This window comes from Halichoerus grypus, chromosome 13 (assembly GCF_964656455.1).
Source record: "Halichoerus grypus chromosome 13, mHalGry1.hap1.1, whole genome shotgun sequence".
Lineage (NCBI taxonomy): Eukaryota > Metazoa > Chordata > Mammalia > Carnivora > Phocidae > Halichoerus > Halichoerus grypus.
In genome coordinates, this window is record NC_135724.1 from 43,016,999 (window position 1) to 43,044,044 (window position 27,046).

At 40.4% G+C, this 27,046-nt stretch overlaps 1 protein-coding gene across 3 annotated transcripts in view; it reads left to right on the forward strand.

Moving 5' to 3' along the window:
* Positions 1–27,046, forward strand: part of CDH2 (cadherin 2) — a 208,529-nt gene that overhangs the window by 162,852 nt on the left and 18,631 nt on the right. For all 3 annotated transcript variants that reach the window (XM_036072062.2, XM_036072064.2, XM_036072061.2), the window contains exons 8-14: positions 4,882–5,019; positions 5,693–5,878; positions 8,167–8,420; positions 9,375–9,517; positions 12,857–13,090; positions 13,386–13,619; positions 15,616–15,755. In XM_036072062.2, the coding sequence (XP_035927955.1) occupies positions 4,882–5,019; positions 5,693–5,878; positions 8,167–8,420; positions 9,375–9,517; positions 12,857–13,090; positions 13,386–13,619; positions 15,616–15,755 (1,329 nt within the window). The remainder of the gene's footprint in view (positions 1–4,881; positions 5,020–5,692; positions 5,879–8,166; positions 8,421–9,374; positions 9,518–12,856; positions 13,091–13,385; positions 13,620–15,615; positions 15,756–27,046) is intronic.

The following is a 27,046-nucleotide window of genomic DNA, read 5'->3' on the forward strand; positions in this document are numbered from 1 at the left end:
AACCCTGAGGAAATGTTCACATTACGTGATTTTCTCCTTCTTTTCAACACCATACTCCTTGAAAGGACAGCCCACACTCACGCTCAGCTCCCACTCCCTCCTCATCTTAATACTTGGCTTTCTGCCTACCTACCCACTCAGGATGCCCCCTTGTCATGCACATATTCTCACTTTCTAGGAGGGCACTAATACAGTGGAGCGATTAACCGTACAGACTCTGGACTCAGAGAGACCTGGGTTCAAATCTCGTCTCTGCTACTTATGGCTGGGTGTCATTGTGCAAGCTTCCTTGCCTCCGTAAGCCTTGGTTTCCTTATCTGGAAAATGAGGATTAAAAAAAATCCGGGCACCTGGGTGGCTCAGTCGGTTAAGCATCTGCCTTCAGCTCAGATCATGATCCCAGGGTCCTGGGATCAAGTCCCGCATCGGGCTCCCTGCTCAACGGAAGGCCTGCTTCTCCCTCTCCCACTCCCCCTGCTTGTGTTCCCTCTCTCGCTGTGTCTCTCTCTGTCAAATAAATCAATAAAATCTTTAAAAAAAAATGTCCACCTGCCTTATGGGATTATTGTGAGGACTGAATAAGATAATGTAATCTGGCAGGTCGTTAGTACTCAGTCTCAAAAAATATTATTTTTTTTTTCTTATCAAGGCCCTTAGAACAATGTCAGCATGCATGAAGCATTCAAAAAAATTTTTAGACTCCAGACATACAAGATAGATGGTACGATCAGCCGCATTTCACAGGTGAAGGAACTGGAGCTTCCCGTTTAAGAATTTGAACAGCGTCACAAACCTATACTTATCTTCTAAGTTCTCATGACATTATTACTTAATTGTCGATCCCCTAACCCAGTGCATCCAAGAGCAATCTATCATCTCCCTAAATCTGTGATTCCTGATCAATTTCCCATTTCATGTGACCAGTGCCACCTCCCCAGTCTCCCAAGACCACGGTCTACCTGCCTTTACCATGCACTGCCATCCATCCACTGATAAATTTAGTTATCAGATTCCTCTCAATTTACCCCCAAAACGTCTCTTGCATTCATTCTTCCCTCCAGACTTTGAGGACTGGTTTGGATGCCCCTACTGAAGTCCCCGCATCACTCCTTCCAACTCTTACTACAGGTGCTTTGTACATCTGCTCCTGTGATCCATTAATGGTTGCCTCCATCACTTAAGGATATCAAGGCCATCTCTGCCGTCATTCATTATTTTATCCAAGTAAATACTACATTGCCTGACATCTAGTAGACATTCATTAAATGTGTGCCAAACTGAATGAATGACCGAATGCTCTCACTTCTTCATTCGCTCATGTCACTTTAGTTCAGTGTTTCAAAAGTGTGGTGCACAGGTGTGATGATTTTTATTGATACATGTAGGGAAGCTCTTGAGAAAACTGGAGACCACAAGTCTTCAGATGCTACTCCATCAAGTAGAGACTGCCAGAGTACAAGGATTATAGTGTGTTTATTTTTACAGTTATATTTATGGCAGGTGATGTTGGTCTTCCATTTATGGTACTTTTACAATAAATTAAGTTTTTTAAAAGGGAGTGAATGTCAAGATAAATGTTACGTGACTCATGATACAGAAATATGAGGATAAGTCAGCATTGGGAAGATGGTGTGTGAATCACTGTAGTTTGGGAAATTAGCTAGTTTATACTCCTGGTATATGATTTAATGAATAAATAACAGCCACCATGTAAATAAGATGGTTTTTCCCAAACCTGGAATGATTTTTATAGTGAAAGGCAAGGCCCAGGATTTCTCATCCATTCACCCATCTAACCACCAAGTCAAAGGCATTTATCACTTGCTTACTCTGTTCAGGCATTAGGCTGTGTGCCAATGACACAAACATTGACAAAGCAGGGGCCTGAGGAGGGCCGTGTGTTTGTGTGTACATAACCAGGAGGACAGACATATGGATTGATAGCAGCCATATAAACTAGAAACAGTGATAAAGGTGTATCCATGACAGTCCAACAGCTCTGCCTCCAGGACTTTCTGAAGTCACCTCTGAGGTGGCTTTTCCGCTTTGTCTTTGCCAGGCTCAGGGTGAAGGGGAGGGTGCTGAAGCCCAGAGTTTCTCAACCTTGGCACTATTGACATACTGGATTGGATAAATCTTTTTGATGGGGGGGCTGTCCTGTGTAGTAGGATGCTCAACAGCATCTCTGTCTGGCCTCTATGGTCATCCATTAGGTGTCAGTAGCAACCCCCAACTGTGATAACCAAAAATGTCCCGGGAATGGTCAAATGTCCCCTGGGGGGGGAGGGGCAAAATTACCTCCATTGAGAACCACCGTTCTAGCCTGAGGGAAATACCAGAGGCAGTGGTGTAGGGTCACAATAGGCATTTGAAAGTAGATACAAAAAGCTCAAGGTGTAGGGTCAGTGGATGAAAGGTGATACATTGCTTTGATAAGTAAGATGGATGAGTCACAGGGAAGGATTGATAGCAAATAGATGAGTTGAGATTTTACCCTCCTAGAAGAGGAAATAAGGAAACGTTTTTAAGCAAAGTCCCCTTGATCAGATATGGGATTGACGATGGGAAGTCAAATTCTTATGGAATCTGAATGTCAGTCATTCAGAACCAGATGCCCAAGGACTAAATTAGGCAAGAAGCCCTAAATAGTTTGGTTGTCTAAAACAGGCTGTCATGTCTTCCTTACTAAATGTGAGAACATTTTACCAACCAAGCATTTGAAAATGGAGATTATATTATTTACCAAGTCGGATTTTTTTTTATTTGGAGAGACATTGTATTTTAGAAATAACAATGTTCTTTTGTAGCTTAAAGATTCTAAGACTAACTTGAAGTAGTAGGAAATGTCACGTATTAGCTACTGATCCCAATATTTCAGCTCAGTGGAAAATTATATATATTATGCTTATATAATTTTAAAGTAGACATTATAATTTAAAGAGCAGACATTAACAAAGAACCATATTTCCATACAATATCTGTGTGGGTTTTTTATCTTCTTTAACAACAACAATAAGAAAAACCTCTTCCTTTTTTTGAAAATGTTCATCTGCTTCTGCAAATAACTAACAGAAATTGCATTTCAAAGTCGTAACAAATTTTTATTTTCATGATTTTCAGCTAGGAAGTTGAACTGAGTGCCCTACAAAATTCTCTCACTAACCATGAGAACATTAAGCTGAAATGACACTTGATTGGGAAAGGAAATCATTGAGAAATATTTTAGCCTACGTAAGCATGCTGGTGAGGTGTTACGGGTTAAGAAAAAATTTACAGGGCTCAACTAGCACTATTCCTTTGTTTCTTTTTTTTTTTTTTTTAATTCAAGTAAGTGGTATTTTCTTTTTTAGGAAGACAAATAAATAACTGCTAGAGTTTGGCATTTGGGTGGACAGAGACTTCAAATCAGATGTGTGGGGTTTGGCTTTTTCTCCTACCCATTTCTTCTTCCTTGCCCTTCCCACTAACAAACTAAATCAAAAGCTACAATTTGTGTCTGTTCTAGCCAGCTCCAGAAATCCCTTAAGAATGGCCATTCATAATGTTAGCTATATTTAGAATCAGGGAAAACTGTGCTTTGCAGTGACAGTTTATTTTTGTATGAAGAAGTGAGTTTTGTTGTTCAGAATGTTTTAACATTTATGAAAAAGATCTATATTTTTATATGTGCCAGTTTCCACAGAGATTTCAAATGACTTTAGAAAATCATTTTGGTTAGCGTAATATAAAGTGTATTTGTCAGCTAGTGCTATGGATTTCTCAGACAGTCTCCAGATATTCTCTTAGATACAGTGCAGCTTAATTTGGCTCCCTCTTTTAAAAACTTAATTCAGATGGGGCTCCTGGGTGGCTCAGTCCATTGGGTGTCTGACTCTTGGTTTTGGCTCAGGTCATGATCTCAGGGTCATGAGATTGAGCCCCTCATCAGGGGCTGAGCTCAGCTCAGAGTCTGCTTGAGATTCTCTCCCTCTTCCTCTCCCTCCTCCCTGCCTCTCTCCCTGCTCTCTCTCTCTTTCTCAAATAAATAAATAAATAAATACAGACATACATAAAATATTTTAAAAATTTTCAGTTTGGAATTTAAAAGCAGTGATACCTATTTGGTAATAGCCATCTACATGCAGATGTATCTATGTCCCTCCTAGGTATGTGGGCGCAATGAGTGTTAGGCCAAAATGGCAATCCGTTGGGTATGCAACAATTAAGTACCACTGTGTTCCTTAGTTACGACTAAAGACATAAACATAAACCCTCTAATTAGGTTTTAACTTCACTTAAGAATATATCTCTCCTACATAGTTGTGAATAGTATGTACTAATGGAAAGTAGGAGAAAATACTCTATCAACCTTGTTATAATAGAGAGAACTTATATGAGAATATATTAAAAGAAAGCATACTCTGTAAAATGAAATATGTGAAAACATATATATATATACATATATATATATATATATATATATATATATATACTCAAGATTTTTCATTGTCTTTAGTATTCTAAACTGGGTAGAAACTAACATATGAGAAAGTAAACACAAGCCAAATGACTTGAATGCTTGATCACAATGTTGTGAAGTTCAGAAGAAAGGGGAAGGTTGGGACCAGATGGAAGTTTCCACTTCTCTGTGAATTTCACACATCTACAATGCGATCTTTTCCACAAGTAGAGGTGAAAATATACGTCACCTCTCTCTAGACAAGAACCAGACCTGTGCTTCTCAAGTTAAAAGTCGGCTCCACTTGGGAAATTTCAAGCAATGTTAATCAGAATGAATGATGCTGTACTTTCTGTGTGTAATAAAGAGCTATTTACAAAACAACTGCTATGTCTACTTGAGGAATTAGTTTCATCTAAGGTGTTACCTTTTTGTCTTTCTAGAAAGTGCAGCAGTATACATTAATAATTCAAGCTACAGACATGGAAGGCAATCCCACATATGGTCTTTCAAACACAGCTACGGCTGTCATCACGGTGACGGATGTCAATGACAATCCTCCAGAGTTTACTGCCATGACGGTAAGTACAGACTGTCACTCACAGAACTTAGGTCTGTGGTCCATTACTGAGAAGTTTTGTCATGAATAATAAATGCATTAAATAGAGGTAGACCTTGCTTACCCTCGTTGTAGATTGGCTACGCTCTCAGACGTTTTCTGTCACCAGGACTTTTAAATGAGGCACCTGAGTAATTTGTTTTCTCCTAGTCTCCCAGGTCCACTGATGAAGTTGTTAAAATATGCCACGTGGAAGAAATGGCCTAAAAATACTTGGTGCTGTTATAACAGAATATTTATAAATATTTTCAGGTGCATGAAATTGAACGGATATTACATGACTGATTTATGCAACTTTGTCGAGAATATAAATACTATTTCTTGAGGAAAATTATTTCCCTCAGACAAGTCCTTTTCTCCAACCCTGCATCAATCACCCAGATACTCACAAATGGACACTAATTTTAATATTAATGAAATTGTAACATCATTTGGAAGAAATTTTGACTGCTGAGAAAAGTGATAGTATTTTTAAAGTGAAACATAAATGCTGTGATTACCTGCATTACCGATTTCCTCATTTAGTGTGTGTAATAAAGATTCAATGGGGCAGTAAAATCAGGGCAGTGTGGTCATCAAGACACTCTGTCTTTCACCAGGTCACTCCTCTGACTGAGGTTTGTTTTTTTTTGTAGTTCTATGGTGAAGTCCCTGAAAACAGGGTAGATGTCATAGTAGCGAATCTAACTGTGACCGATAAGGATCAGCCCCACACACCAGCCTGGAATGCCGCGTACAGGATCAGTGGTGGGGATCCTACGGGGCGCTTTGCCATTCAGACAGACCCGAACAGCAATGACGGCCTCGTCACTGTAGTCAAGGTAAGTGCCACTTGGGCCGCTGATCTCTATGACAGGCACCCTGCATTGACCGGTCCATGCTCCCTCGCCCGTAGTTTCCTTTTGTATCTTAGGGTTTTGTTTTTTTTTTTCTTTCAGACACCTTTAAATCTAGAATTAATATATTTTGGGGAGTCACATTTGTTTTTTGTTTTTTTGTTTAGTTTATGTTGAGGCTACATTGGGGCCAACATAAATGTTCTCACATTGTCTCTGGAATACGACTGGGTTTCAATCATTTTGGACAATTTTAACATTCTGAAGACAGGACTGCCCTCCACAGTGTTGACTATCCGTGTAGTTAGATGTGTTCGTGAGATGGCACACCCTGAAGTATTGATCGCCAATTGATAGCTATTAAGAAGGATGCCCCACACCTATTATTCTCAAGGTGCCCTTTGAGTATTGACTCAGAGAACAAACCAGAAAATATCACAAAAGTAAAAGGGGATGAGTAGGGACAAAGAGGGCCTACATTCTGAAAATGTTGTGAATTTATATTCCTGTTTTTAAATGCTATATTCAAGACAATGTTTTAATTGTCAAAAATCAAACAAAGCAAACACTGAGTGCTAGAAGCAAGGGGATGTTAATTTCACGGGTAATAAATATGTAGCTATAATGTAAAAGTTCCTTAAAGTGAGCATCTCTTCCTTCGAGCCCCCAGTGAAGAGATGTGTTTCCTTGCCTCACATTCCCAACAGTTGATTTGTAAGTGAACCCAAATGTGGATCTTGCCTAGGAAGGTGCTCTGAGGGGTCCGTTGCCTAGAATTTCATATGCGTGTGAGTAAAATGGGAATTTCCCCTGGGAGGAGGTGGGTGTTGGAAATTTCTCTGCACGAAGAACATAGCGATCAGGAAGCACACCCCAGACCCAGACCATTTGTGTTCGAATCCCAGCCCTGCTTTTGGGAGTGGTGTGAGCACAGCAAGTTGTGGAACCTCGCTGAGCCTCAGGGTCCTCATGCGGAAAGTAGGGAGGATTATAGTATGGAAGTCATAGCATCGTTCTGAGGGATACACTTAATACGCATTTAAGGACAGACTTGCGCATACCACGTAGCATAAATAAATATTATGTCCTGGACTTTTCATGTAGCTAATGAAATCTCTCAAAGAATTCTACTTTCTGGCTTCTATACTGTCTTGTTTAGAATAGTTGAGAAAGGGAAGTTGAATTGGTGATTTTAGAGTGAGAGAAAAAGAAACCCTGTGTTTGAAGGTTTTGAGGAGGTGGTCTAGGGTAGGAAACTAATAATGGGGCTTTCTCATTAGCTTCACTCTTAATCCTTCCTGGACCATCTAGGAGGGCATGAGAGCTTGTCAAGTTCTTTTTTTTTCAAATTCTTATGGCACAGTAGTGTTTATCTGCACCCCCACTAGAAGGTGATCAGGGGAAATCAAGAGTGGAAATGAAAGTCCAGTCTGATCACTTGACTCCTGGTAACTCTTCTGTTGACAGTAGGATTCAATGGAAATTTGGAAGTTAATATTTACATTGTGGGTTATTTGTGCATCGCCTTTATCTAAAGTGTTGTTCTTAGATTAGGGATTCTTACAGACCAGTAGAATACCTAAAATTCTTTTGGGGAGACAGCCAGAGTTTTGATTTGCTAAGTAAGGGAAAAACAAAAACAAGGAAAAGCCTACAAATACTGTTATTTTTCATAAGTGTATGTACATGTCTGTACTTTAAAATGTGTTTCAAATTATGAATGTTATTTTTAAATAGAATTTAAATTTAAAATTTAAATAGAATTAAGTTTTTGTTTTATGAAAAAATTGGATTTTATAGTTTTGGGGCTTTGGTTTCTTGGGTTTTTTTTTTTTTTTTTTTGCACTTCATCACAGATATAAAAGGTCTCCTGGATGAGGAGTGGTCTTGATACCAATGTTTGAGAGTATAATCTAGACATTCGGGTTCTCACTTGACCTCAGACTATTTAGTATTTTTGGTTAACGATGCTGTTCTTAAGAATAATCAAGTTTTTAGATGTAGCTGGTGCAATCAGTGCAATAGTAATACACATTATTTTGTTAACATAAATCGTTAAAGTACCTGAGATTTACAGACATCTTATACAAACAGGCTCAATTGTGATAAATATCTCAATCATTGGCCATGCTAATGCATGTTTTCCAGGCATTTGAGAGGAACCTATGGTGCAGAGAATGAAAAATTAATGTTTTGGAAATGGAGTTGAAAACTGTAGAATACAAATATTCTTATTTCCTGCAAAAATATGGTTTCTTTTTTTTTTTCCCCAGCCAATTGACTTTGAAACAAATAGGATGTTTGTCCTCACTGTCGCTGCTGAAAATCAAGTGCCATTAGCCAAGGGCATCCAGCACCCACCTCAGTCAACTGCAACTGTGTCTGTCACAGTCATTGATGTGAATGAAAACCCTTATTTTGCCCCAAATCCCAAGATCATTCGCCAAGAAGAAGGCCTTCATGCTGGTACCATGTTAACAACATTCACCGCTCAGGACCCAGATCGATATATGCAGCAAAATATTAGGTATCAAATGCCACTCGTGGCATTTTTTTAAAATTTACTTTATGTTCTGTGTTGTGCACAAAATTTATCTACCTTTTGAATGAGAAATTTGAACTGGAACCAAAACGACTCATTACAAAATTATTTTTAATTCCTTGATGAAGGTTCCTGTCAGGAAATAAATCAATGAGTATATCAGATAGGAAATAGAAGAATGGCTCTACTCATGTATTATTTGAGGAAGAAAATGTTCCCTGCCTCTTTTTTCTCTGCCCCCTTTTATCTTTTTATATTTCATAATAACTTAGCCAGTGCTATTATACCAAACGTTGCAAAAAGTTTTCACTGAGAGTAAATAGGGCTCGGAAGCTGTAACATTTATCTCTTCTCCACACATCAGGAAAAAAGGAAAACTCATGCCAAAAACAAGATATAAGAGCTAATTATTTTTGCCTCTTACCTGTGCAGTAGTTATAGGACTTATAAAACATATCTGTAAAGATTTCCAACCTCAGCAAAATCTAATTTATCCTTCCTGATGAGGGAGTAGGTTGTTGGTAGAGCATACCCCACATGACTATTATCCATTGCTGGTGATGATAATTTTTTAAATTAGCTCATATTTAATTTAACTTCTTTCAGAATTGCTGCTAACAGAAAAATGCATATCTTTTGCATTTCTCTATACGTTGATATCAAGATAGATAAATAGCTAACTAATAGGCGTATTGAACTCCTACAACTTTTTACCTTTCAAAACGAAATTTTTTCCAATCTTTATTGGTTATCTGAGCTTGAAAAACTTAGCCTCCACCCAGAATAAAAAGGAGTTTAAGCTGATAAACCTACTGATACATAGAAATCTACTTTATATAGACTCAGTGGCATTTTCTTTGAAGAATGTAGTTCTGTGTAGTGTAGTTATTTTTTAAGTATATCGAAAAATTTAAATTTACTAATGCTTTCATTTTGTAGATACACAAAATTGTCTGATCCTGCCAATTGGCTAAAAATAGATCCTGTGAACGGGCAAATAACAACAATCGCTGTTTTGGACAGAGAATCACCAAACGTGAAAAACAATATATATAATGCTACTTTCCTTGCTTCTGACAATGGTACGTAACTAAATATGGTCACTGTATTACCATGTATGTTGTTAAAGAGAGTAGAGCCTCATCACGAATGCATCATCGAGAAACAAGGTTTTCTCCCAAACTCAATTGTTTAGAAAACTGACCTTTATTAAGCTGAGGCCCCTATGTCTATTTTCCATTTCTGCTGGGTGTTCTCACATGTTCCCTATCTTCTATAATGTTCGCAATGTCCACATGCCCTCGGTGTCAACCTCGGATTGTGATGACAAACCTTTGTAGACTTCTGCCCTAAGACACATTGACTGCGCCTTACTGCGAGTCTAGCCTCATGCCTCAGTGGCCTTGAGGCGATCTTTTTATATTTCTTACGGTCAGTCTATTTGCTGACATCAGTTGGTCTGTCTCTAGCATTTTTTTCTCTTTGTAATTCTCCACCTCTAGTCCGCCATGGATAGGAAACTCTTAATTGCGTGTGTAAAGTGAGATAAGTGAATACACAAGCTTGTGTGTGTTAGTTTTGGAACATACAGTCTAGGCCCCTTTTTTTCCGTTCTGGGTGTCTGCTGGATTCTAAATGATTGAGATTAATAAATAGCCTTCTTTTTTTCTTTCTTTCTTTCTTTCTTTCTTTAGTTATATAAGACAAAAATGACTTACGTAAACCTGGTGATGGATTTATTTTGCTTTGTTAGCCCTCAGTATGACGTGTGTTTAAGAGTACAACCTCTGAAGGTCTGCCTGACCATCGGAACCCAGACTCCAACTCTACTACTTTCTAACTGTGGGATTGGCAATGAGATTTTAAATATATCCATTTCCTTTTTCTCTTAACTAGGGATAATGGCAGCAGTACCTAACTCATAGTGTATCGTGGAAGATAAGGTGGTTTGTACACATAGTTTTTTTTTATTATGTTATGTTAATCACCATACATTACATCATTAGTTTTTGAGGTAGTGTTCCATGATTCATTATTTGTGCATAACACCCAGTGCTCCATGCTGAACGTGCCCTCCTTAATACCCATCACCAGGCTAACCCATCCCCCCACCCCCCTCCTCTCTAGAATCCTCAGTTTGTACACATAGTTTTTAAAACAGTGCCTGACACAAAGACTCAAATAAATATTTCTGTTATGTGTTAATAGTTTTAAAACTGAATCACAACCACGTTTGAAAATCGTTTAGTTCTAGACTATCAATGTTAGCATCTAATAAAACTAGCAGGCTTGAATTTGGTGGTCAGGATAAGCACTTTGAAAAACATGGCCTATGGACACTTTTGATAAGAACAGTTTCAATGGACCTTTCTGAATCCTATATAGTAAGATTCAGTGAGATTATTACCTGTCATAAATCTACATGGTGACAGGGTCAAAGCAGTATTTCTTATCCTTTCTAATATCAGATCTACTGTTCAAATATTTAGAGTTGAAACGTCGTAGGGACAGCTTCTGCCATGTAAGTGGTCGCTTTCCTCTATGATGGAACTTAAAGCAATATATCTTACACCATTATGTTGAGATTTAAAGAGCTATAAAATTTGCTGTGAATTGTGTAAGACTGTTGAATCACAGACCTGTACCTCTGAAACAAATAATACATTATATGTTTAAAAAAAAAGAAGAAGAAGATAGCAGGAAGGGAAAAATGAAGGGGGGGAATCGGAGGGGGAGACAAACCATGAGAGACTGTGGACTCTTGAGAAACATACTGAGGGTTTTAGAAGGGAGGAGGGTGGGGGGATGGGTTAGCCTGGTGATGAGTATTAAGGAGGGCACGTTCAGCATGGAGCATTGGGTGTTATGCACAAACAATGAATCATGGAACGCTACGTCCAAAACTAATGGTGTAATGTATGGTGATTAACATAACATAATAAAATAAAAAAAATAAAATAAAGAACTATAAAATTATATGCATGAATGTTGGTTGTTACAACCAGATTTGTCATTCACCAAGGTGGATTTTTTCTAATTGAAAGAGTGTTTGATAGGATAGAGAAGTGGGTGGTTACATCTGTGTTAGCCGTGATACTTGGCAAATGCACTTAACTTCAAATTGAAGCTGGATGTGGAGCACTGGTTCTGCTCCTTAATGATGGGGTGAGCTCTTACACTCTTTGTGCCTTCGTTTCATTATTGATAAGTTGTTTTTGCAGCTTGCCTATTCTGTAAAGTTTTTATGAAAGTCAAATATTACATGTGATAATGAATGTGAAAGTTCTTCAAACTATGGACTATCACTGAGCTCTTGGTGCTATATTCATTACTAGAATATTGTTCACAGCTACCTCACCCCGCGACTTTTATTCCCCTTGCTCTCAGAACTGTCCGTGTCCTTCAGACAGGTCCAGAGAGATTTCTCCTTGTCTCCTCCTCAGGACTGTATGTGGGCACATTCCTAACTGCATGTTCTTGGGCAGGTCACTTAAACTTCTGGGTCTCAGATTTATTATTTTAACATTTTTTATGTTTCTATTCTATTCTATTTATATAATGTATATTATGTAATTAAACTAAATAAAATAATTATGTCATTATAATAATAGTACTAAAAATACATATAATATGGAAGAGGCCAAATTACCAGACTAAATTATCACAAAACGTAGCAGAGACAGTTTTTAGGGTGGAATGAGAATGGGTTTGGGGTCAGGCAGACCTATCTTGAGTAGCAACCCCACCACTTACAAGAGCGTGTGACCATGAGCAGCGTACAGAGCCTGAGGTTCCTCATCTGTTTAAATCGACTTCGTAGGATTACCAATGAAATAATGTATTTAGAGCAACCTAATTCTTGGACAAGTAGGTAGTTGGTTGATCAATAAATCCTATTTCTCTTCTCCATGGCATTCCTTCCCAAGATGAGGTCTGTGGGTCTGTGTTATCTGTCTGTAGACTGGTTGAATATTTCATAGCTGTGTTTGAGCCTTAAAAGCATTCTCATGCTCTTTCATGCATACGTCTTGGTTCTCCATCAAAAGAGGAGGTGCACAAGGCCATGAGCCCCATGTTCTGCTTCTCTTGTATTCCCCACAGTGGCTAGAGGAGCGTGGTATGCACAAGGCCCAGCGTAATCGACAGCAAGGGCGGGGCAGGTGCAGAATCGCACTCTGCAGGGACATGCATTGTCCCAGCGCTCAGCTGGGCACACCAAAGGTGGCAGCTCAGGGTCATCCTAGAAAGGAAGCAAGAAGTGGCCTTGTTGGAGTAACAGTCTGCCAGATGCTGTGGCAACTAGATATTTCCAAGGTTATGCAATGATGAGGGCAAGCAGGCTAGTTTTGAGCATTCCACCGTCATTGAGACTCATGGGAAAGAACTGTTCAGCATCGGTTTGTGATTTTTCTCCTTTTAAGGAATCCCCCCTATGAGTGGAACGGGAACACTGCAGATCTATTTACTTGATATTAATGACAATGCCCCTCAAGTGTTACCTCAAGAGGCAGAGACTTGCGAAACTCCAGACCCCAATGCAATTAACATCACAGCACTTGATTATGACATCGATCCAAATGCTGGACCATTTGCTTTTGATCTTCCTTTGTCTCCAGCGACTATTAAGAGAAATTGGACCATCACTCGGCTTAATGGTAAGAACAGGTTAATTATTTGACTAAATGTGCAGTTGAGAGGTTTTGAAGCCTGATATGAAAAGTTAATTTTGGGTGCTTTATAATCTTCTCATTAAATATATTTTAAAAGCTACTTAAGGTTAAATAAGATACTAAAAACTTTTACAGCTAAAAAAAAAAAATCTTCACAGTGCAGCGTAGTTGTATTGCTTGATATATGCTCTTAAGTAGTAAATGCATTCTGGAAAAGGCTGCGTGTTTTGTATCGTATGATGTATTAACTATCCACCGTACTTTTTCCTCTTTTGTGTAGGTGATTTTGCTCAGCTTAATTTGAAGATAAAATTTCTTGAAGCTGGGATTTATGAAGTTCCGATCATAATCACAGATTCGGGTAATCCCCCCAAATCAAATATCTCCATCCTTCGTGTGAAGGTTTGCCAGTGTGACTCCAACGGGGACTGCACAGATGTGGATAGAATTGTGGGCGCAGGGCTGGGCACGGGTGCCATTATTGCCATCCTCCTGTGCATCATCATCCTGCTCAGTAAGTATTGGCATTATCTCTCGGAGTTCAGTTCTTCTCCCTCCTCAGATGTTTTGCGAAGTAACTTCTTGCTGTTGCCTTTTAATATAATCTTAACAACTCTCTTCGACCTCTGAACGCGTTCTGGCCAATCCTGTATGGGACGGTCAGGTCCCCTGCAGAGTGAGAAAATCCCTGAGCACTGTTTCAAGCACTTACGTGCTTGCAGCAAACCCAGCCAGCACACCTCGCCCGTGACCCGTTGCAACCGTTTTCTGATGCTGATGGCTGGGAGAGCTGGAGCAAACTCTCTCCATAGAGAAATGTTAGACGGTCCTAAGTGTGAGCGCTTAGCTTATGATTTGAGTATGAATTTATGGCACTCAGTTGATGATTTAGGAAAATAAGTATATTGCTTTCCTTAGCTCGTATAAAGCACCGTCAGCAGCTAACTGCAGTCATGCAGGGATCAAGGTATTTGTTACTGAAGGGCTAAGTAAAATAGTGAGAGATTGTCCTTCATACAGCACATTTGATAATAGAAATGATTGCATAGCTCAATCAATTGTCTTTAGAGCAAGTCGAGATTAAGGAATTGCTCCTTTTTCAGATACTTTGCAATCTTTGGTTCAATGGAATGCAAGAAATTAACCACTGGAAGTTACTTTAGGAGCCACTTCTAAGCATGCAGGTTAAAAGGATAAATTGCCTGGGCCCTGTGTTTTATTGTTAAATAGCAGCAGGACTTAGTTTATTGTGCGATCATGCTATGCACCAATCACTTTCTTGAAAATGTTGGCCATTTCTTTTATGTTTTCTCCATTTACAAGTGTTCTGGTAATTTAGAATTCTGTCCCTTTATTCTAAGCAATTACTATAGAAGCCTGGGCATTTTTTTACTTCCTGTGTGGAGACTACTTTGACTATAATTTGAAACCTTCATGCTATACTAATAAGCCACTTGCTAGATTTAGCCCTGGAACAATGGCAAATGAGATCATGTATCTGGCTTTAAAAGGAGGATATTTACTTTTATGGCCAATAATAAAAATGTGCTCAAATAGGAGTCATTAAATCTCTTGCTTCAGGATGTAAACTGATATCCTCAGATTTGAGAGAGAATGCGCTCCTAGATGTGCACTTAGGGATATGTTTCAATTTGAACTGAAACGTGGCATATATATGCCAACCTTATCAAGAAAGACTTCGATATGATGGATTATGGGCATGAAGGAGTGACTGTAGCATTTTGAAGGAAAATGAATTGGTGCCGATTTTAACATCAACCCTCTGGAAAATTCATGGTGCCAGGCCTGGCACAAAAGTGTAAAGCGGAAAGCCTTGTGTTATTTCAGTGCTCAAACAAATCCCATCAGCTTCTTACCTGAAACGTGCATTTTAATAGGAGAGGGAATGCAGAACAGCACAGGAGAAAAACACCAGCCTTTGGGAACCCAAAATCCTCAAGACCAATTGCTGATCCAATTCCGATTTACTATTCAAGTCTCAAGTCGTCCTGGCAAGCACCTACCTTCCCTGAGGAGTGCTGTTCCCTCGGTTGTGGGGAGGATAATAACAGCCAACCCACCTCAGTGAAATAGCAGTTGCATAACAACCAACAATGGACTTACTATTGTTTGTTGGTTTAGAATTTACAAACCATTATATTAGGAGTGTCCTATCCTCCAGCAAGCCAAAGTCAGAGACAGACATGGTTATTGTCCCCACTGGTAAATTATAAAATGGAGGATGGGCATTCAGCCAGTGAGTTCAGAGGGCACCAGGTTCTGGAACCGAGGGTTTCAGGCTCTGTGCCCAGTGCTCCGGCCCCACTCGGTCTTCTCTCTCTTCACGGCAGGCCAGAGAGAGGTAACAGACTGGAAGATGCCTTAGAAGCTCTTGACCCAGATAAGTATGTTATTAATGTGAAAAGCGGTGATTGGAAAGGTCATGTTTTTAAAATTATGACACTGTGTTTTTTTTTTGTTTTGTTTTGTTTTTTACTCTTTCTACCTAGTCCTTGTTCTGATGTTTGTGGTATGGATGAAACGCCGGGATAAAGAACGCCAGGCCAAGCAACTTTTAATTGATCCAGAAGATGATGTAAGAGATAATATTTTAAAATACGATGAAGAAGGTGGAGGAGAAGAAGACCAGGTGAGCTATATTTTAAACCTTTAAGATGAAATTTTGTGATCACATAATTCAAGGTGCAGGACAAATGTTAATACATGCAGTAAGTAAGGAAATGGTCTCGAGTTTCCTATGTTTGTCACATTATCAGATACTCAGGGGGGGGAATTCTTCCCTAGGTGTACTGCACGTTTCTTGATTTTTTTTTCAAGGTGCCAAATGTCATTGCATTTATTTTGTAAGAAAATCGTTAACATTATTTCAAGGAGCTAGGATTTAAACCCAGTTCCAATTATAATAATGCTAATAAAAATATTTTTCTTTATAGTTTTTCTTCATTGGATATCTAAAGTATAAGTAAAATTAGTGTCCACGACTGGATTTATATATACAGGAAAAGCACTAGATAACTTATTCTGCAAACATTTACCAAGTAAGTTCAATATTCCACACACTATTTTGATCACTGAAGATACGGAAGTGGGCAGAGCCAACAAATATTTGCCCTCAAGAGTCTTCAATTCTTGAGAAGTATTTGAAATTAGAGACAGTATCTAGTTCATCTTTGTATCCGTAGAGTCTTTCATGATGCCTGGCTCATACATGTTGAAGTTCCCATCTGGCTATAAAATCATGTGAGCTTCTGTATCACTGTGTACATGAGGAACTGCATATGTGTTCAAGGATGAGGGTGACCAGTATGTGGAATACTCTTATGTGCTCAAAAGCAAATTTTAGATATCATAGCTCACATCTATAATGTCTGTACCACATACCAGACATTCTGCTGAGTGCAATAAATGCTGGTATCTCTTAAATCTTTGAAACCTGTGATACTCTACTATGAGCACCTCCCCTTTTGTGATAGAAAACAGAGCTGCAGATGACTGGATTCTCATAAAGAAGTAGGAAGTGATGGACACAGAGTTTGAGTCTAGGTCTGTCTGATGTCATAGCCTAAACTAAATTACCTCTTGTAATTACCTGGAAGATACTAATGTAATCTACAAAAAGTCACCATGACAGGTGACTATATTTTAGATACTTTGATAACTACGTTATTTCCACTTACAAATGCAAACTTTGCGGAGGGCAGTAGTCAAAAAAAACCCCAGAATTCTTGGGTCTTGGAACATTACCAGTAAATTCAAATGTACTCTGTCTTAAGGATATATGTAGACAATTAGTGATAAGACTGTTAACTTGAATAAAAGCAAATTTTCATGAACATATTTTCTCTGCCCCCTCTGTATTCAAGGAAATAATATATCACTTTTGGGGTGGTTTTTTCTTTTCCTTTTTTTAAGATTTTATTTATTTATTTATGTATTTATTTAGAGAGAAAGAGAGCACAAGAGTGCAAGTGGGGGGAGGGACAGAGAGAGAGGGAGAGAGAGAGCATCTCAGACAGACTCCATATCGCTGAATGCGATATGGGGCTCGATCTCATGACCCTAAGATCAGACCTGAACTGAAACCAAGAGCCGGATGCCCAACCAGGTGCACTACCCAGGTGCCCCTGTATCACTTTCTGTTTTACAAAGCACATTCACATCCACTGTTGGGTTTAATCCTTATGGCAGGGACGCCTGGGTGGCTCAGTCGTGAAGCGTCTGCCTTCGGCTCAGGTCATGATCTCAGGGTCCTGGGATCGAGCACCGCATCGGGTAACTGGCGGAGCCAGAACTGAGGTCCACCTTTTCTGATTCCAGATTCCATGCTTGGTTAACAGTACCTCAACTCTCGCATTTAGGAGATGCTTGTAAAATATGTTGAAAACTTGACTCATGTGTAAAGCTGCTTTGAATACTGACTAATTAAAGTGGCGCTATAAATATGCCCCAGGGTTTCTTGCTTATAAATGTCTTTGGATATTAAAATTCATGTTTGGCTTAATCCTTAATTAATCTATCCTTTCACTTCCCTGAGCTATGTTCAGGATCAGCAAATGTATATTGATCACATTATCTCATAAATCTTCTACTTTCAGTATTTTATTTTTCATGTCATTGTGCATAATTTTCTAGGCATAAATCTAAACCCAACTCCATGAAGCTTCAGTATAAATAGTAGTAACTGGAAGGCTACCCGTCATAACCGGGTGCTGCATAGAATTGGAGGCCCAGAGGCAAGAACCAAGATCGTTCTCAACATCTTGGGCACTCAGTGTTACCTGATTTGCCTCTTTCTCCCTCTTCCCCACCAATCCCTTTGAGGGAAAGTGCTGAATGAGGTTTTATTGTTGTAGTTATTTTAGGAAAGACTGACTTCCTTTATTGACTTTATCCACTTAGATTGATTCTTGAGATCCAATAAGTCAAACTTACCTATTGCAAGATTTATTAAAATCATCCTCATAAATGTTCAGCTTCTTCTTTTACTGACCTCTGAAGTTTGTTTTGCCCCCAGATAAGCTCTTAGGCACAAATGTTTTGTTTTCTACCCACTTCCCCAATAGTTGAAAGGTTTTGCTGTAACTTTCTTTATATTGTCCTCTGTGTCTAATTTCTTTATTTAGTACTAGTTTTCCTATGGTATCTTTTGGTAGTTAGCGTCTTGGTTCTTTGATGCCATGTTCATCTAGATCAAAAGCCTCTGTCCATCCTGGATTCTCTGTCATGATTTCCTTTTGCAGTTCTCATTATAGGAAATTGTAAAAAAGTCGGGGTGCCTAGGTGGCTCAGTCAGTTGGGCATCCGACTCTTGATTTTGGTTCAGCTGATGATCTCAGGGTCTTGAGATCAAGCCCCATGTCAGGCTCCGAGCTCAGCAGGGAGTCTGCTTGAGATTCTCTCTCTCTCCCGCTCCCTTTGCCCCTCCCCCACCACATGTGCTGTCACTCTCTCTCAAATAAATACATAAATCTTTTTAAAAATTGAAAAGAAAATTGTGACAAAATTAAATAATGGGCTTTTTATTGACGCTGTGACTTACCTCATAATAGCAGAATACAATATGCAGGTGGGAATGCTACCTTCGTCTGTACCTAAAGTAGGTTCATGAAATCCCTTTGCATGTCTCCATCCCCACGGCCACCGCCGTAACTTAGGTCAGAATCATCACTGTCCTAACGAGTGTCCTGTGTCTGGCTTCACACCTGCACCAGCTCTTTGGAAATCATTAGATCCAGACTTCCTCCTTAGCATGACAGGTTTTTGGCCTTTTGGTGCACTCCCGTAGGGAGCAGGTAGAGGGCTGTGGGAGAGAGTTGGTGGTGGGTATGCACTCCCTCAAGATGCAAATCTATCAGGCTTGTCCACACGTGGCCACTGAAGTTTCCTTGCAAGTCTAGGCGACTTGTCCTCATGCTCTCTCTGCCTTTTCTTGGGTCAAGACGTAGTTTCTAAAAATATTTTCTTTATTGGCTGTAGTGTTCCCTTTTTTATTGAAGTATAGTTGACATACAACGTTATATTAGTTTCAGGTGTACAACGTAACGATTCAACAAGTCTTTATGTTATACTACGCTCATCACAAGTGTAGTTACCATCTGTCAGCATACAGCACTATTACAGTATCATTGACTATATTCCCTACGCTGTGCCTTTTATTCCCATGACTTATTCATTCCGTGACTGGAGGCCTGGACCTCCTTAATGACAGATTCCTTTCTTCTTCCACTCTCTCCTCCTCCAGAGATAAAAGCAGCTATGGGTCTTATTTCTCTTAGAGCTTGTTAGCTTCTTTATTTTTATTCAGTTAGCCTCATTATGTTCTCAGTTATGGCTTCAAAATTTTGGTAACTTATCTGGCTTGTTCTTTGCATTAGCGTGTGAATAATAGTCTCATGACCTTCTACATCCCAACCAGAAGCGGAAGGCTTCCTACAAGGTTTAAGAGTGTAACCACCATGCATATCAACAAGAGCATTTCCAGCACCCTGGGAGCCTTCCTTGAATCCCCTGCCAGGAAGTATGCCCTCTGCCAAAAAGTAACTAGTATTTTTTTATTTCTATCAACGTAGAACAGCATTAACCGGGTTTTAGATTTCATTATGTAAATGGATATCACACAGTAGGTACTTTTTGTGTCTGGCTTCCTTTACTCAGACTTACATCTGTAAGATTAATCCACGCTATATACAGAAGTAGTTCATTTTTATAGTTGTTGAAAAGTATTCTGTTGTAGGAATTAGCCACATTTTATTCATCCATTCTACTATGCTTGGACCGAGTTCATGCAGTTGCATTATTATGAATAAAACTGCTATGAACATTCTTATGTGTGTGTGTGTGTGTGTGTGTGTGTTGGAGCATTTCTGTTGCTGTGTGCATAGGGATTGGATTTCTGTGTCCTAGGATGTGTCTGTGTGCAGCTCTAGCACAAACCTGTCAGTTTTCCGAAGTGATTGTACGGTTGACCCCTCCCCTCATCGTAGCTGTGCGTCAGAATTCCGGTAGCCCTGCATCCTCACTAGCACTTGGCTTTTTCCAGGCTTTGAATTTCAGCCACTCTGATGGTATGTATCTCAGTATGATTTAATCAGAATGTTCCTACTGACTCATTTACCATTTTGATATCTTTGCGAGGTTTCTGTTCGGCCTCTTTGTCCACATTTCTATTCGGGCTGTCTGCCTTTATCTGATTGATTTGTAGGAGGTCTTTCTATATTATGGATATTATTTCTTTGTCAGATAAACATATGGTCAATATCTTCTCCCATCCCATAGCTTGCTTTTTTATTCTCTTCATGGTGTCTTATGATGAACAAAAGTTTTTAATTTTAGTGAAGCCCAGTATAACAGTTTTATTCCATTAGGGTTAATACATTTATGTCCTATTTAAGAAAACTTTGTCGATTCTGAGGTAATGAATTCTCCCCCCACACACAAAAAAAGTCTTCTCAAAGCTTTATTGTTTTACCTATCACATTAAGTCTGTGATCTCTCTCTAATGGATTATTCATTTGTTATAAGATATTTATCAGAGTTCTTTTTTGTTTTCTCCCTTGATGTCCAGCACTGCGTACTAAAAAGATAACCCTTTTCGACTGCACTGCAGAGGTCCACTTGTCATGAAGCAGGTGGCTCTGTGCGTGTGCGTCTGCACACTGGCCTCCTGACCCTGCGCTGTAGTGTTTGTTCTGTTGCCCTGCTCTTGAGCCACTACCACTTGTTGTCACTGCTATCACTTCACAGTGTCTTCCTATCTGGTTGTATCAGTTCTCCAACTGAATTCATCAAGATTTGCATCAAAGTTTTTGGTGGAATTTCTCATTTATTTTTTTTTTCCTTAAGAAAAACTAAACCCTTTACATAATACTCTTAATTTCTAAGTAAATTTAATCCAGATATTTTTCCATTTTCTTTTTTTAAGATTTTATTAGAGAGAGAGAGAGCACGCGCGGGCGTGCATGAGTGGGGGGAGGGGCAGAGGGAGAAGCGGGATCCCTGCTGAGCAGGGATTCTGACCGGGGGCTGACTCCCAGGACCCCATGATCATGACCTGAGCTGAAGGCAGACATTTCACCGACTGAGCCACCCAGGTGCCCCACTTTTCCATTTTCTAAACAAGATCTTGGTTACTGCTTTAAATCTTAAAATTATGGTCAGTTCCTGAGAAGTTCAGCTTTGTGAAATACATTCTGTTTCTGTTTTCCATAATTTACGTGTGACTCCGTTAGAAAGTCTATTTCTTTTTTTTTTTTCTTCCTGTTGACATACAATTTTACATTAGTTTCAGGTGTACAACCTGGTGATTGAACAAGTCTGTATGTTAGATTATGCTCACCACCAGCGTAGCTGTCCCCTGTCGCCATAGGACCCTGTGACGAGGCCCCTGGCTGTATTCCATACACTGTGCCTTTTATTCCCAGGATTTATTTCTTTGTAGTGTGCATTAAGCCTTTTGGCAACAGAATATGAATCATACACTTTTATTAGTTTTGGGGGGAAGATATTATCTCTTTACAAGAGTAGGCTTCGGAAATGGGACTGCTGCCATGTTACATTTTAGACAAGTTTTAGTCGATTTTTATTACACGTAGGTAGTATTTTACGGAGCATGTGTGATACCTCAAGATGGGGACGGAGACTGTGCCGTATGAGACAGACATGGCTTGTCATAATCAGGCAGTGGTCTGCTTGATGTCTCAGCTGGACAATCCCAAAGAATCACCAGCTTTTTCAAAGGATGGGCAGGCCTCAGAGGGTAGTTTAGGCCGTTGGCAAAGCCAGGTAGCGACTGTGGGGACAGGCAAAGGTAGCTGTGCTGGGAAGGCTGGAAGACCCAGCCTCGGGCTGGCTTAGCCAACATTCTTATTTTTCCTGCCAAGAGAAAGTATCCTTCTTATGAAGCTAACTGATTAGAAAGAAAACAAAGCAAAGCAGCCCTTTACAAGGGTAGTCCTTATCTTCCCCATTGATTAGCATCTCTTGTGTCTTAGGTCTGTGCCAGGATACAGGCTGCTAATTTCTTTAACAGAATGGCTCAGGAGCCTAAGAAAAGAAAAACAACACCACATCTGTATCTTTGGTCTTGTGTATAGCAGACTTTGCCAGTGCGTGTCAGTACTCTGCTCTGGGTTAGGCTGTCAGGGCCCTCGGTGTTTGAAGGTAGCCTTAGATGCCTTCTGAACAGGAACATCTGTTGGCTGTTGGACAGACACTTTTAGTATAATGTGTGTTCTCTTCTCAGAGGGCGAGGTTCCTTCTTTATCTCCTTCACTGCCGTATCATCAGGGTTTTTGGCGGTTATCAAGTCATGTTTAATCACCCTCATTAGCAAATGTTCCTTCGTGCACTTTTGGACAGTGGGGCTGGTTGCAGATACTGTGTAGCTTTTAATGTTCTTTGCAGTGAGCTCCCTCCGTATTAGCATCACTAATAAAATCAGGGCAAATGTACAGTATCGCGGATGGCTCGCTTTTCATGGCACCACCCCTTTAGCCCAGGACAGGAAACAGAAACTGTCAGCTTCCTGCTTTTTAAAGCTTAGACTTAATTACGATTGCTTTTATATCAAATAAACATTTATGGAGTGTGTATTATGTTTACAACACTCACTGGTGCTCACTTTAAACAACCTCTATCTAAATCACTTACCATTATACAGTTTCATTCCTCATAATAATAGCAAAAGCTATCGTTTGGGGTACCCTATGAATTAGGCACTGTAGTAAGTGCTTTCTGTACGTTATTTCATTTGACCCTCCCACAGTACACAGCAGAGACAGAGCACATTGTTAAGAAGTAGTGATGTGGGGATTAAGTCCCTGTCCATCCGAGTCCAAAGAAAGTGGTGTGTCTACAGGATCCTGTCCCTCCTTGGCAAAGCTCAGGTTCAATCAGGCGATTAAAGCAGCGCCTTTCTGAATGTCATTTGAATTTATCAGAAGATGTCCCTTCCTTGAAATGGACTCTGGGACATCCAGCAGCTTCCTCGGCTCTTAAAGTTTGACTTGGAAAATTTCCCATTCCGAGTCTCGGGCTGGAGGACTCCTATGGGGGACTCTGGACGTGTGAGAGAGGATGTTGCTGTCCATGTGGGGAGGTTTCCCAGGTGACAGTGAGTGGACACTGGGATCTTTTGGACCATGGCTTCTTCTCCACAGACAAACTCATCTAAGGTTAAAGTTGACGCTGGTCAGAGGGGGTCTTGACAGAAAGGGTGAGTGGCTAATTAAAGGTTCCACGTCAGTGTTGTCTTGCTCACTCTTGGACTCCTGGTCCTTACTCTCCCCTGGGTACCAGGTCTGTCTTCCCACACAGCTGCTGCAGAGTGTATCATCACAATCAGCTAGATTTTTGTCTCTCGGTTTCTTCAGAAGAGGCTCAGCACTTCTTGGGCTCAGGAGATTTCACATTCCAGGACTGAGAGGACTCTTATCTGAATTCCCACATTTGGTTTCTTAAGTTTCGGAGTCTTACTCTCGAGCTAGAGTTTTTCCTTCGCATCAGAGATGGTTCTGAGCTCTCAGAGGAAGTGCCTGACATCAACCCTGATGATTTGGGGGGCATGTTTGAAAGCTGGATTCCCTGTCACTTTAAAAGTCGTATTTCATCAACTGTGGGTGGGGAAGGAGGTTGTGTCTGGACTTTTTTATTTAGCTTGCAAGGTGTAGAAATTGAAAAAATTCCCATAAATTTTGGATCTCCGAAGCCTATCCAAAAAGTTGAAAGATCTAGAAACATGGCCGGCATTCGGCCTTGACAGCAAACATTGCAAACCAAATAGAGGCTTCTCTCTTGAAGCAGAGCAGACATGTTCTGATAATTGTTTTTGTTTTCTTCTTTTCATCCCAGGCCAGCTTTATTGACTTAAGTTATAAGCCAATCCTTTATAGAAATCTATTTTTGCTGACTCTGATTAAATTATATAATAATTATTAGACATTGGATTAACAAAAAACAGATTTCTACAAGGAGAAGATACCATAGTGCTCTGAAACCATGGAACAATTGCCTGTAGTACTGTTTTTGTTTTTGTTTTTAAAGGAAAAGAGGAAAAGAAAGTGGATTCACCACAAATATATTTAGCCAGATGAATTAGTTAAAATAGGCTAGATGCTGTAACAAACTAAAATTTCTGTGACATAAGCCTGATTGAAATGCATTTCTCACTTACTTCGTGGTCATTGGATTTCAGGTCACGGGAATTAGGGGTGGAGAGGGAAGGTCCACTGTACTCCATGTGGCTTCCAGGGTCACCCCAGCCATACATACCTGCAATCCCTGAATGACCAAAGGGCAGGGAGGATAACTTGTGGGAGATTTTTATGGGGCGTGGCGCACGTGACTTCCATTCTCTGTTCCCTAGGTATCTAGTAAGAAGAAGAAATGAGTTCGGTGACCAGCTGGAAGTCTCTGCCCCACCCTGTTAGGTATTTGAGTTCAGAGAATCTTTTCTGAGGTTGTTTGAGAAGAGTTCCCTCCTAGGACCCACCCACAGTAGAGTGCTAGCTCACGTGCATTGTTTTGTGACCCCTGCAGATATCCCGGAAGGAGGTGGGGGTCACAGGGGGTGTACAGGAGGTCCACGGCTCATGAAAATGAGACGCTGTACGTAAGGCTCACAAAAACCAGGGAGGGCAGCTTTCCCTTACCTGCAGGATGCTCCCCGTGCTCCCTGGGATCCTAAAGTCTTCTTGATCAGGGACCAGCACTTGCACATGTAAAAAATCACATGCGATTTCAGGATAAAGGGAGTGATGATAGGAGCTCTTGGTAGTGGCCCAGGATTTCAAAACCCAAAAGATCCAGATGTAATTGCTGTATGAGTGACCATTGCCTTTTGTTTTTTTTTAATGAAATTTATTTCTTATGTGATTTGTGGAAATCAGTATCAGTATTTCTGTAGCTGAGATCCCCGGAATCTCCATGGCACAGGAAGCACGTTTAGTGGAATTTAGGTGCCTGAGATGGGGTATTTGTGGAAATCAGTATCAGTATTTCTGTAGCTGAGATCCCCGGAATCTCCATGGCACAGGAAGCACGTTTAGTGGAATTTAGGTGCCTGAGATGGGGTATTTGTGGAAATCAGTATCAGTATTTCTGTAGCTGAGATCCCCGGAATCTCCATGGCACAGGAAGCACGTTTAGTGGAATTTAGGTGCCTGAGATGGGGTATTTGTGGAAATCAGTATCAGTATTTCTGTAGCTGAGATCCCTGGAATCTCCATGGCCCAGGAAGCACGTTTAGTGGAATTTAGGTGCCTGAGAAGGAGTAAGAACCCACAGCTCCTATGAGCTGGGACTTGGCTTTGAGGACTGGGGACTCTGAGGGTTGATGATTTAGTTTCTCCTCACATGGCCCCTCCCCTTTGCATGTTCAGCTGCAGTAGGATTGAACGCCTGTACCTCTGTACCTGTGACATGGGACTTCACACTTTCCTGGCTTTAGTCCATGGTCTTCACCAGCATCTCTGTTTAGCCCCCAAGACTCATCTCAAGACCTCTTCCCTTGGAATCCCAGCTGGATCAAGTGTCTCTGCTCTGTGACCCACAGCATTCCATGTCTGCTTTGTTTTGAGCTTTTGTGTCTAGTCCTGCTCCCGACCTTAAGCTCTGTGAAGGCAGGGATTTCTCCTACTCATTTTTTATTCCTGTACCTAGGACATTTCGCGCCTGAGAGGTGCTCACAGAATGTTCGTGCTTTGGGCCTTCTTCCCAAACCTCTTAGTTTTTATAAGTCTGTCTACAGGGTTAATTGAACTAGTACGCCCATGATAACTTGACTTTCATTCTTTGAAATTCCTGATGTCTTCAGGAAGTGATGACACCATTCATAAATGCTAGCACTCATTACATACTTGTTCAGTGTCAGGCTCTGTGCTGTGCCCTTAGTTTGCATTTCTCTTTTAATCTTCCTAACAACCCTGTGCAGTAGATGCTGCTATTAGTCCAGTGTTCAAACCCAGGTCCATGTGGCTTGAGAGGCCAAACTCCTAATGCACTTGCTGGTGGTCATATGATGGATGTCGTATATGGTGTTGCTGATTTGTAGCATGCAGGTGATGCTGGTAGGACCAGTGAGGCTGGGCGCTTAGCCACAGTTTCTTAGAAGACCACTGGTAATCCAGCTTTAGAACAGGCAGAGAGTAAGACTCAGTTAATTGGTTAAACATGGCTTGCAAAATTGAGCATGTTTTGACATTAATAAAGTTAGAATCTGGAGAAGCAATGTGAACAGCCACGTTATTACAAAAAAAAAAAAAGAAAGTCCAAGTATACAGTCTGGATGACAGGAGCTAAAATTTTAAATCCAGCCTGGATGCCTAGACAGAGGGATGGGGTACAGGTATAAGAAAGCCCCTTGAGACCAAAGGAGCCACTTCCCCGAGTCAAGGGATCTTTGCTTGAGCCACGGGGTCTGTCTCCATGCACTTCCTGCCAGTCTCAGGATCCAACCCCGGTGTGGGCAACAAACCCAGGCCCTCTGTCTCAAGCAGAGAATGAAATTATATAATTTAACCATGGTATATTTGATTCTCTGAGATAATTGTTTTACAAAATCTTTCTGCTGTGTAAGCAAACTGACATGTTTGAATCTGGACACAACTGTGGAGACCATTCCACAACTGTGGAGATTTTATTGTTGGCTGAAGCACACTCTGTTATGTTCTCAAGTTGTTCGTCCACCTATACCCACCTGCAAATACGAGTATATGTTAGTTATTCAAAGACCAATACTGATTTCACAAGAGGAGAGCTTCACCAGGGATTGGATTAGTACATTGTCATTCCCTTCGTGCAAGCTGTTCTCAAAGCTCTTACCACCAGGTGACACACATCAGTAGGCTACCGGCGGCATATTCTCACCTGGTCAGGGCCCGTTCATTCCCCACAGGGCATGAAGTATTTTTAATGTGCACATGA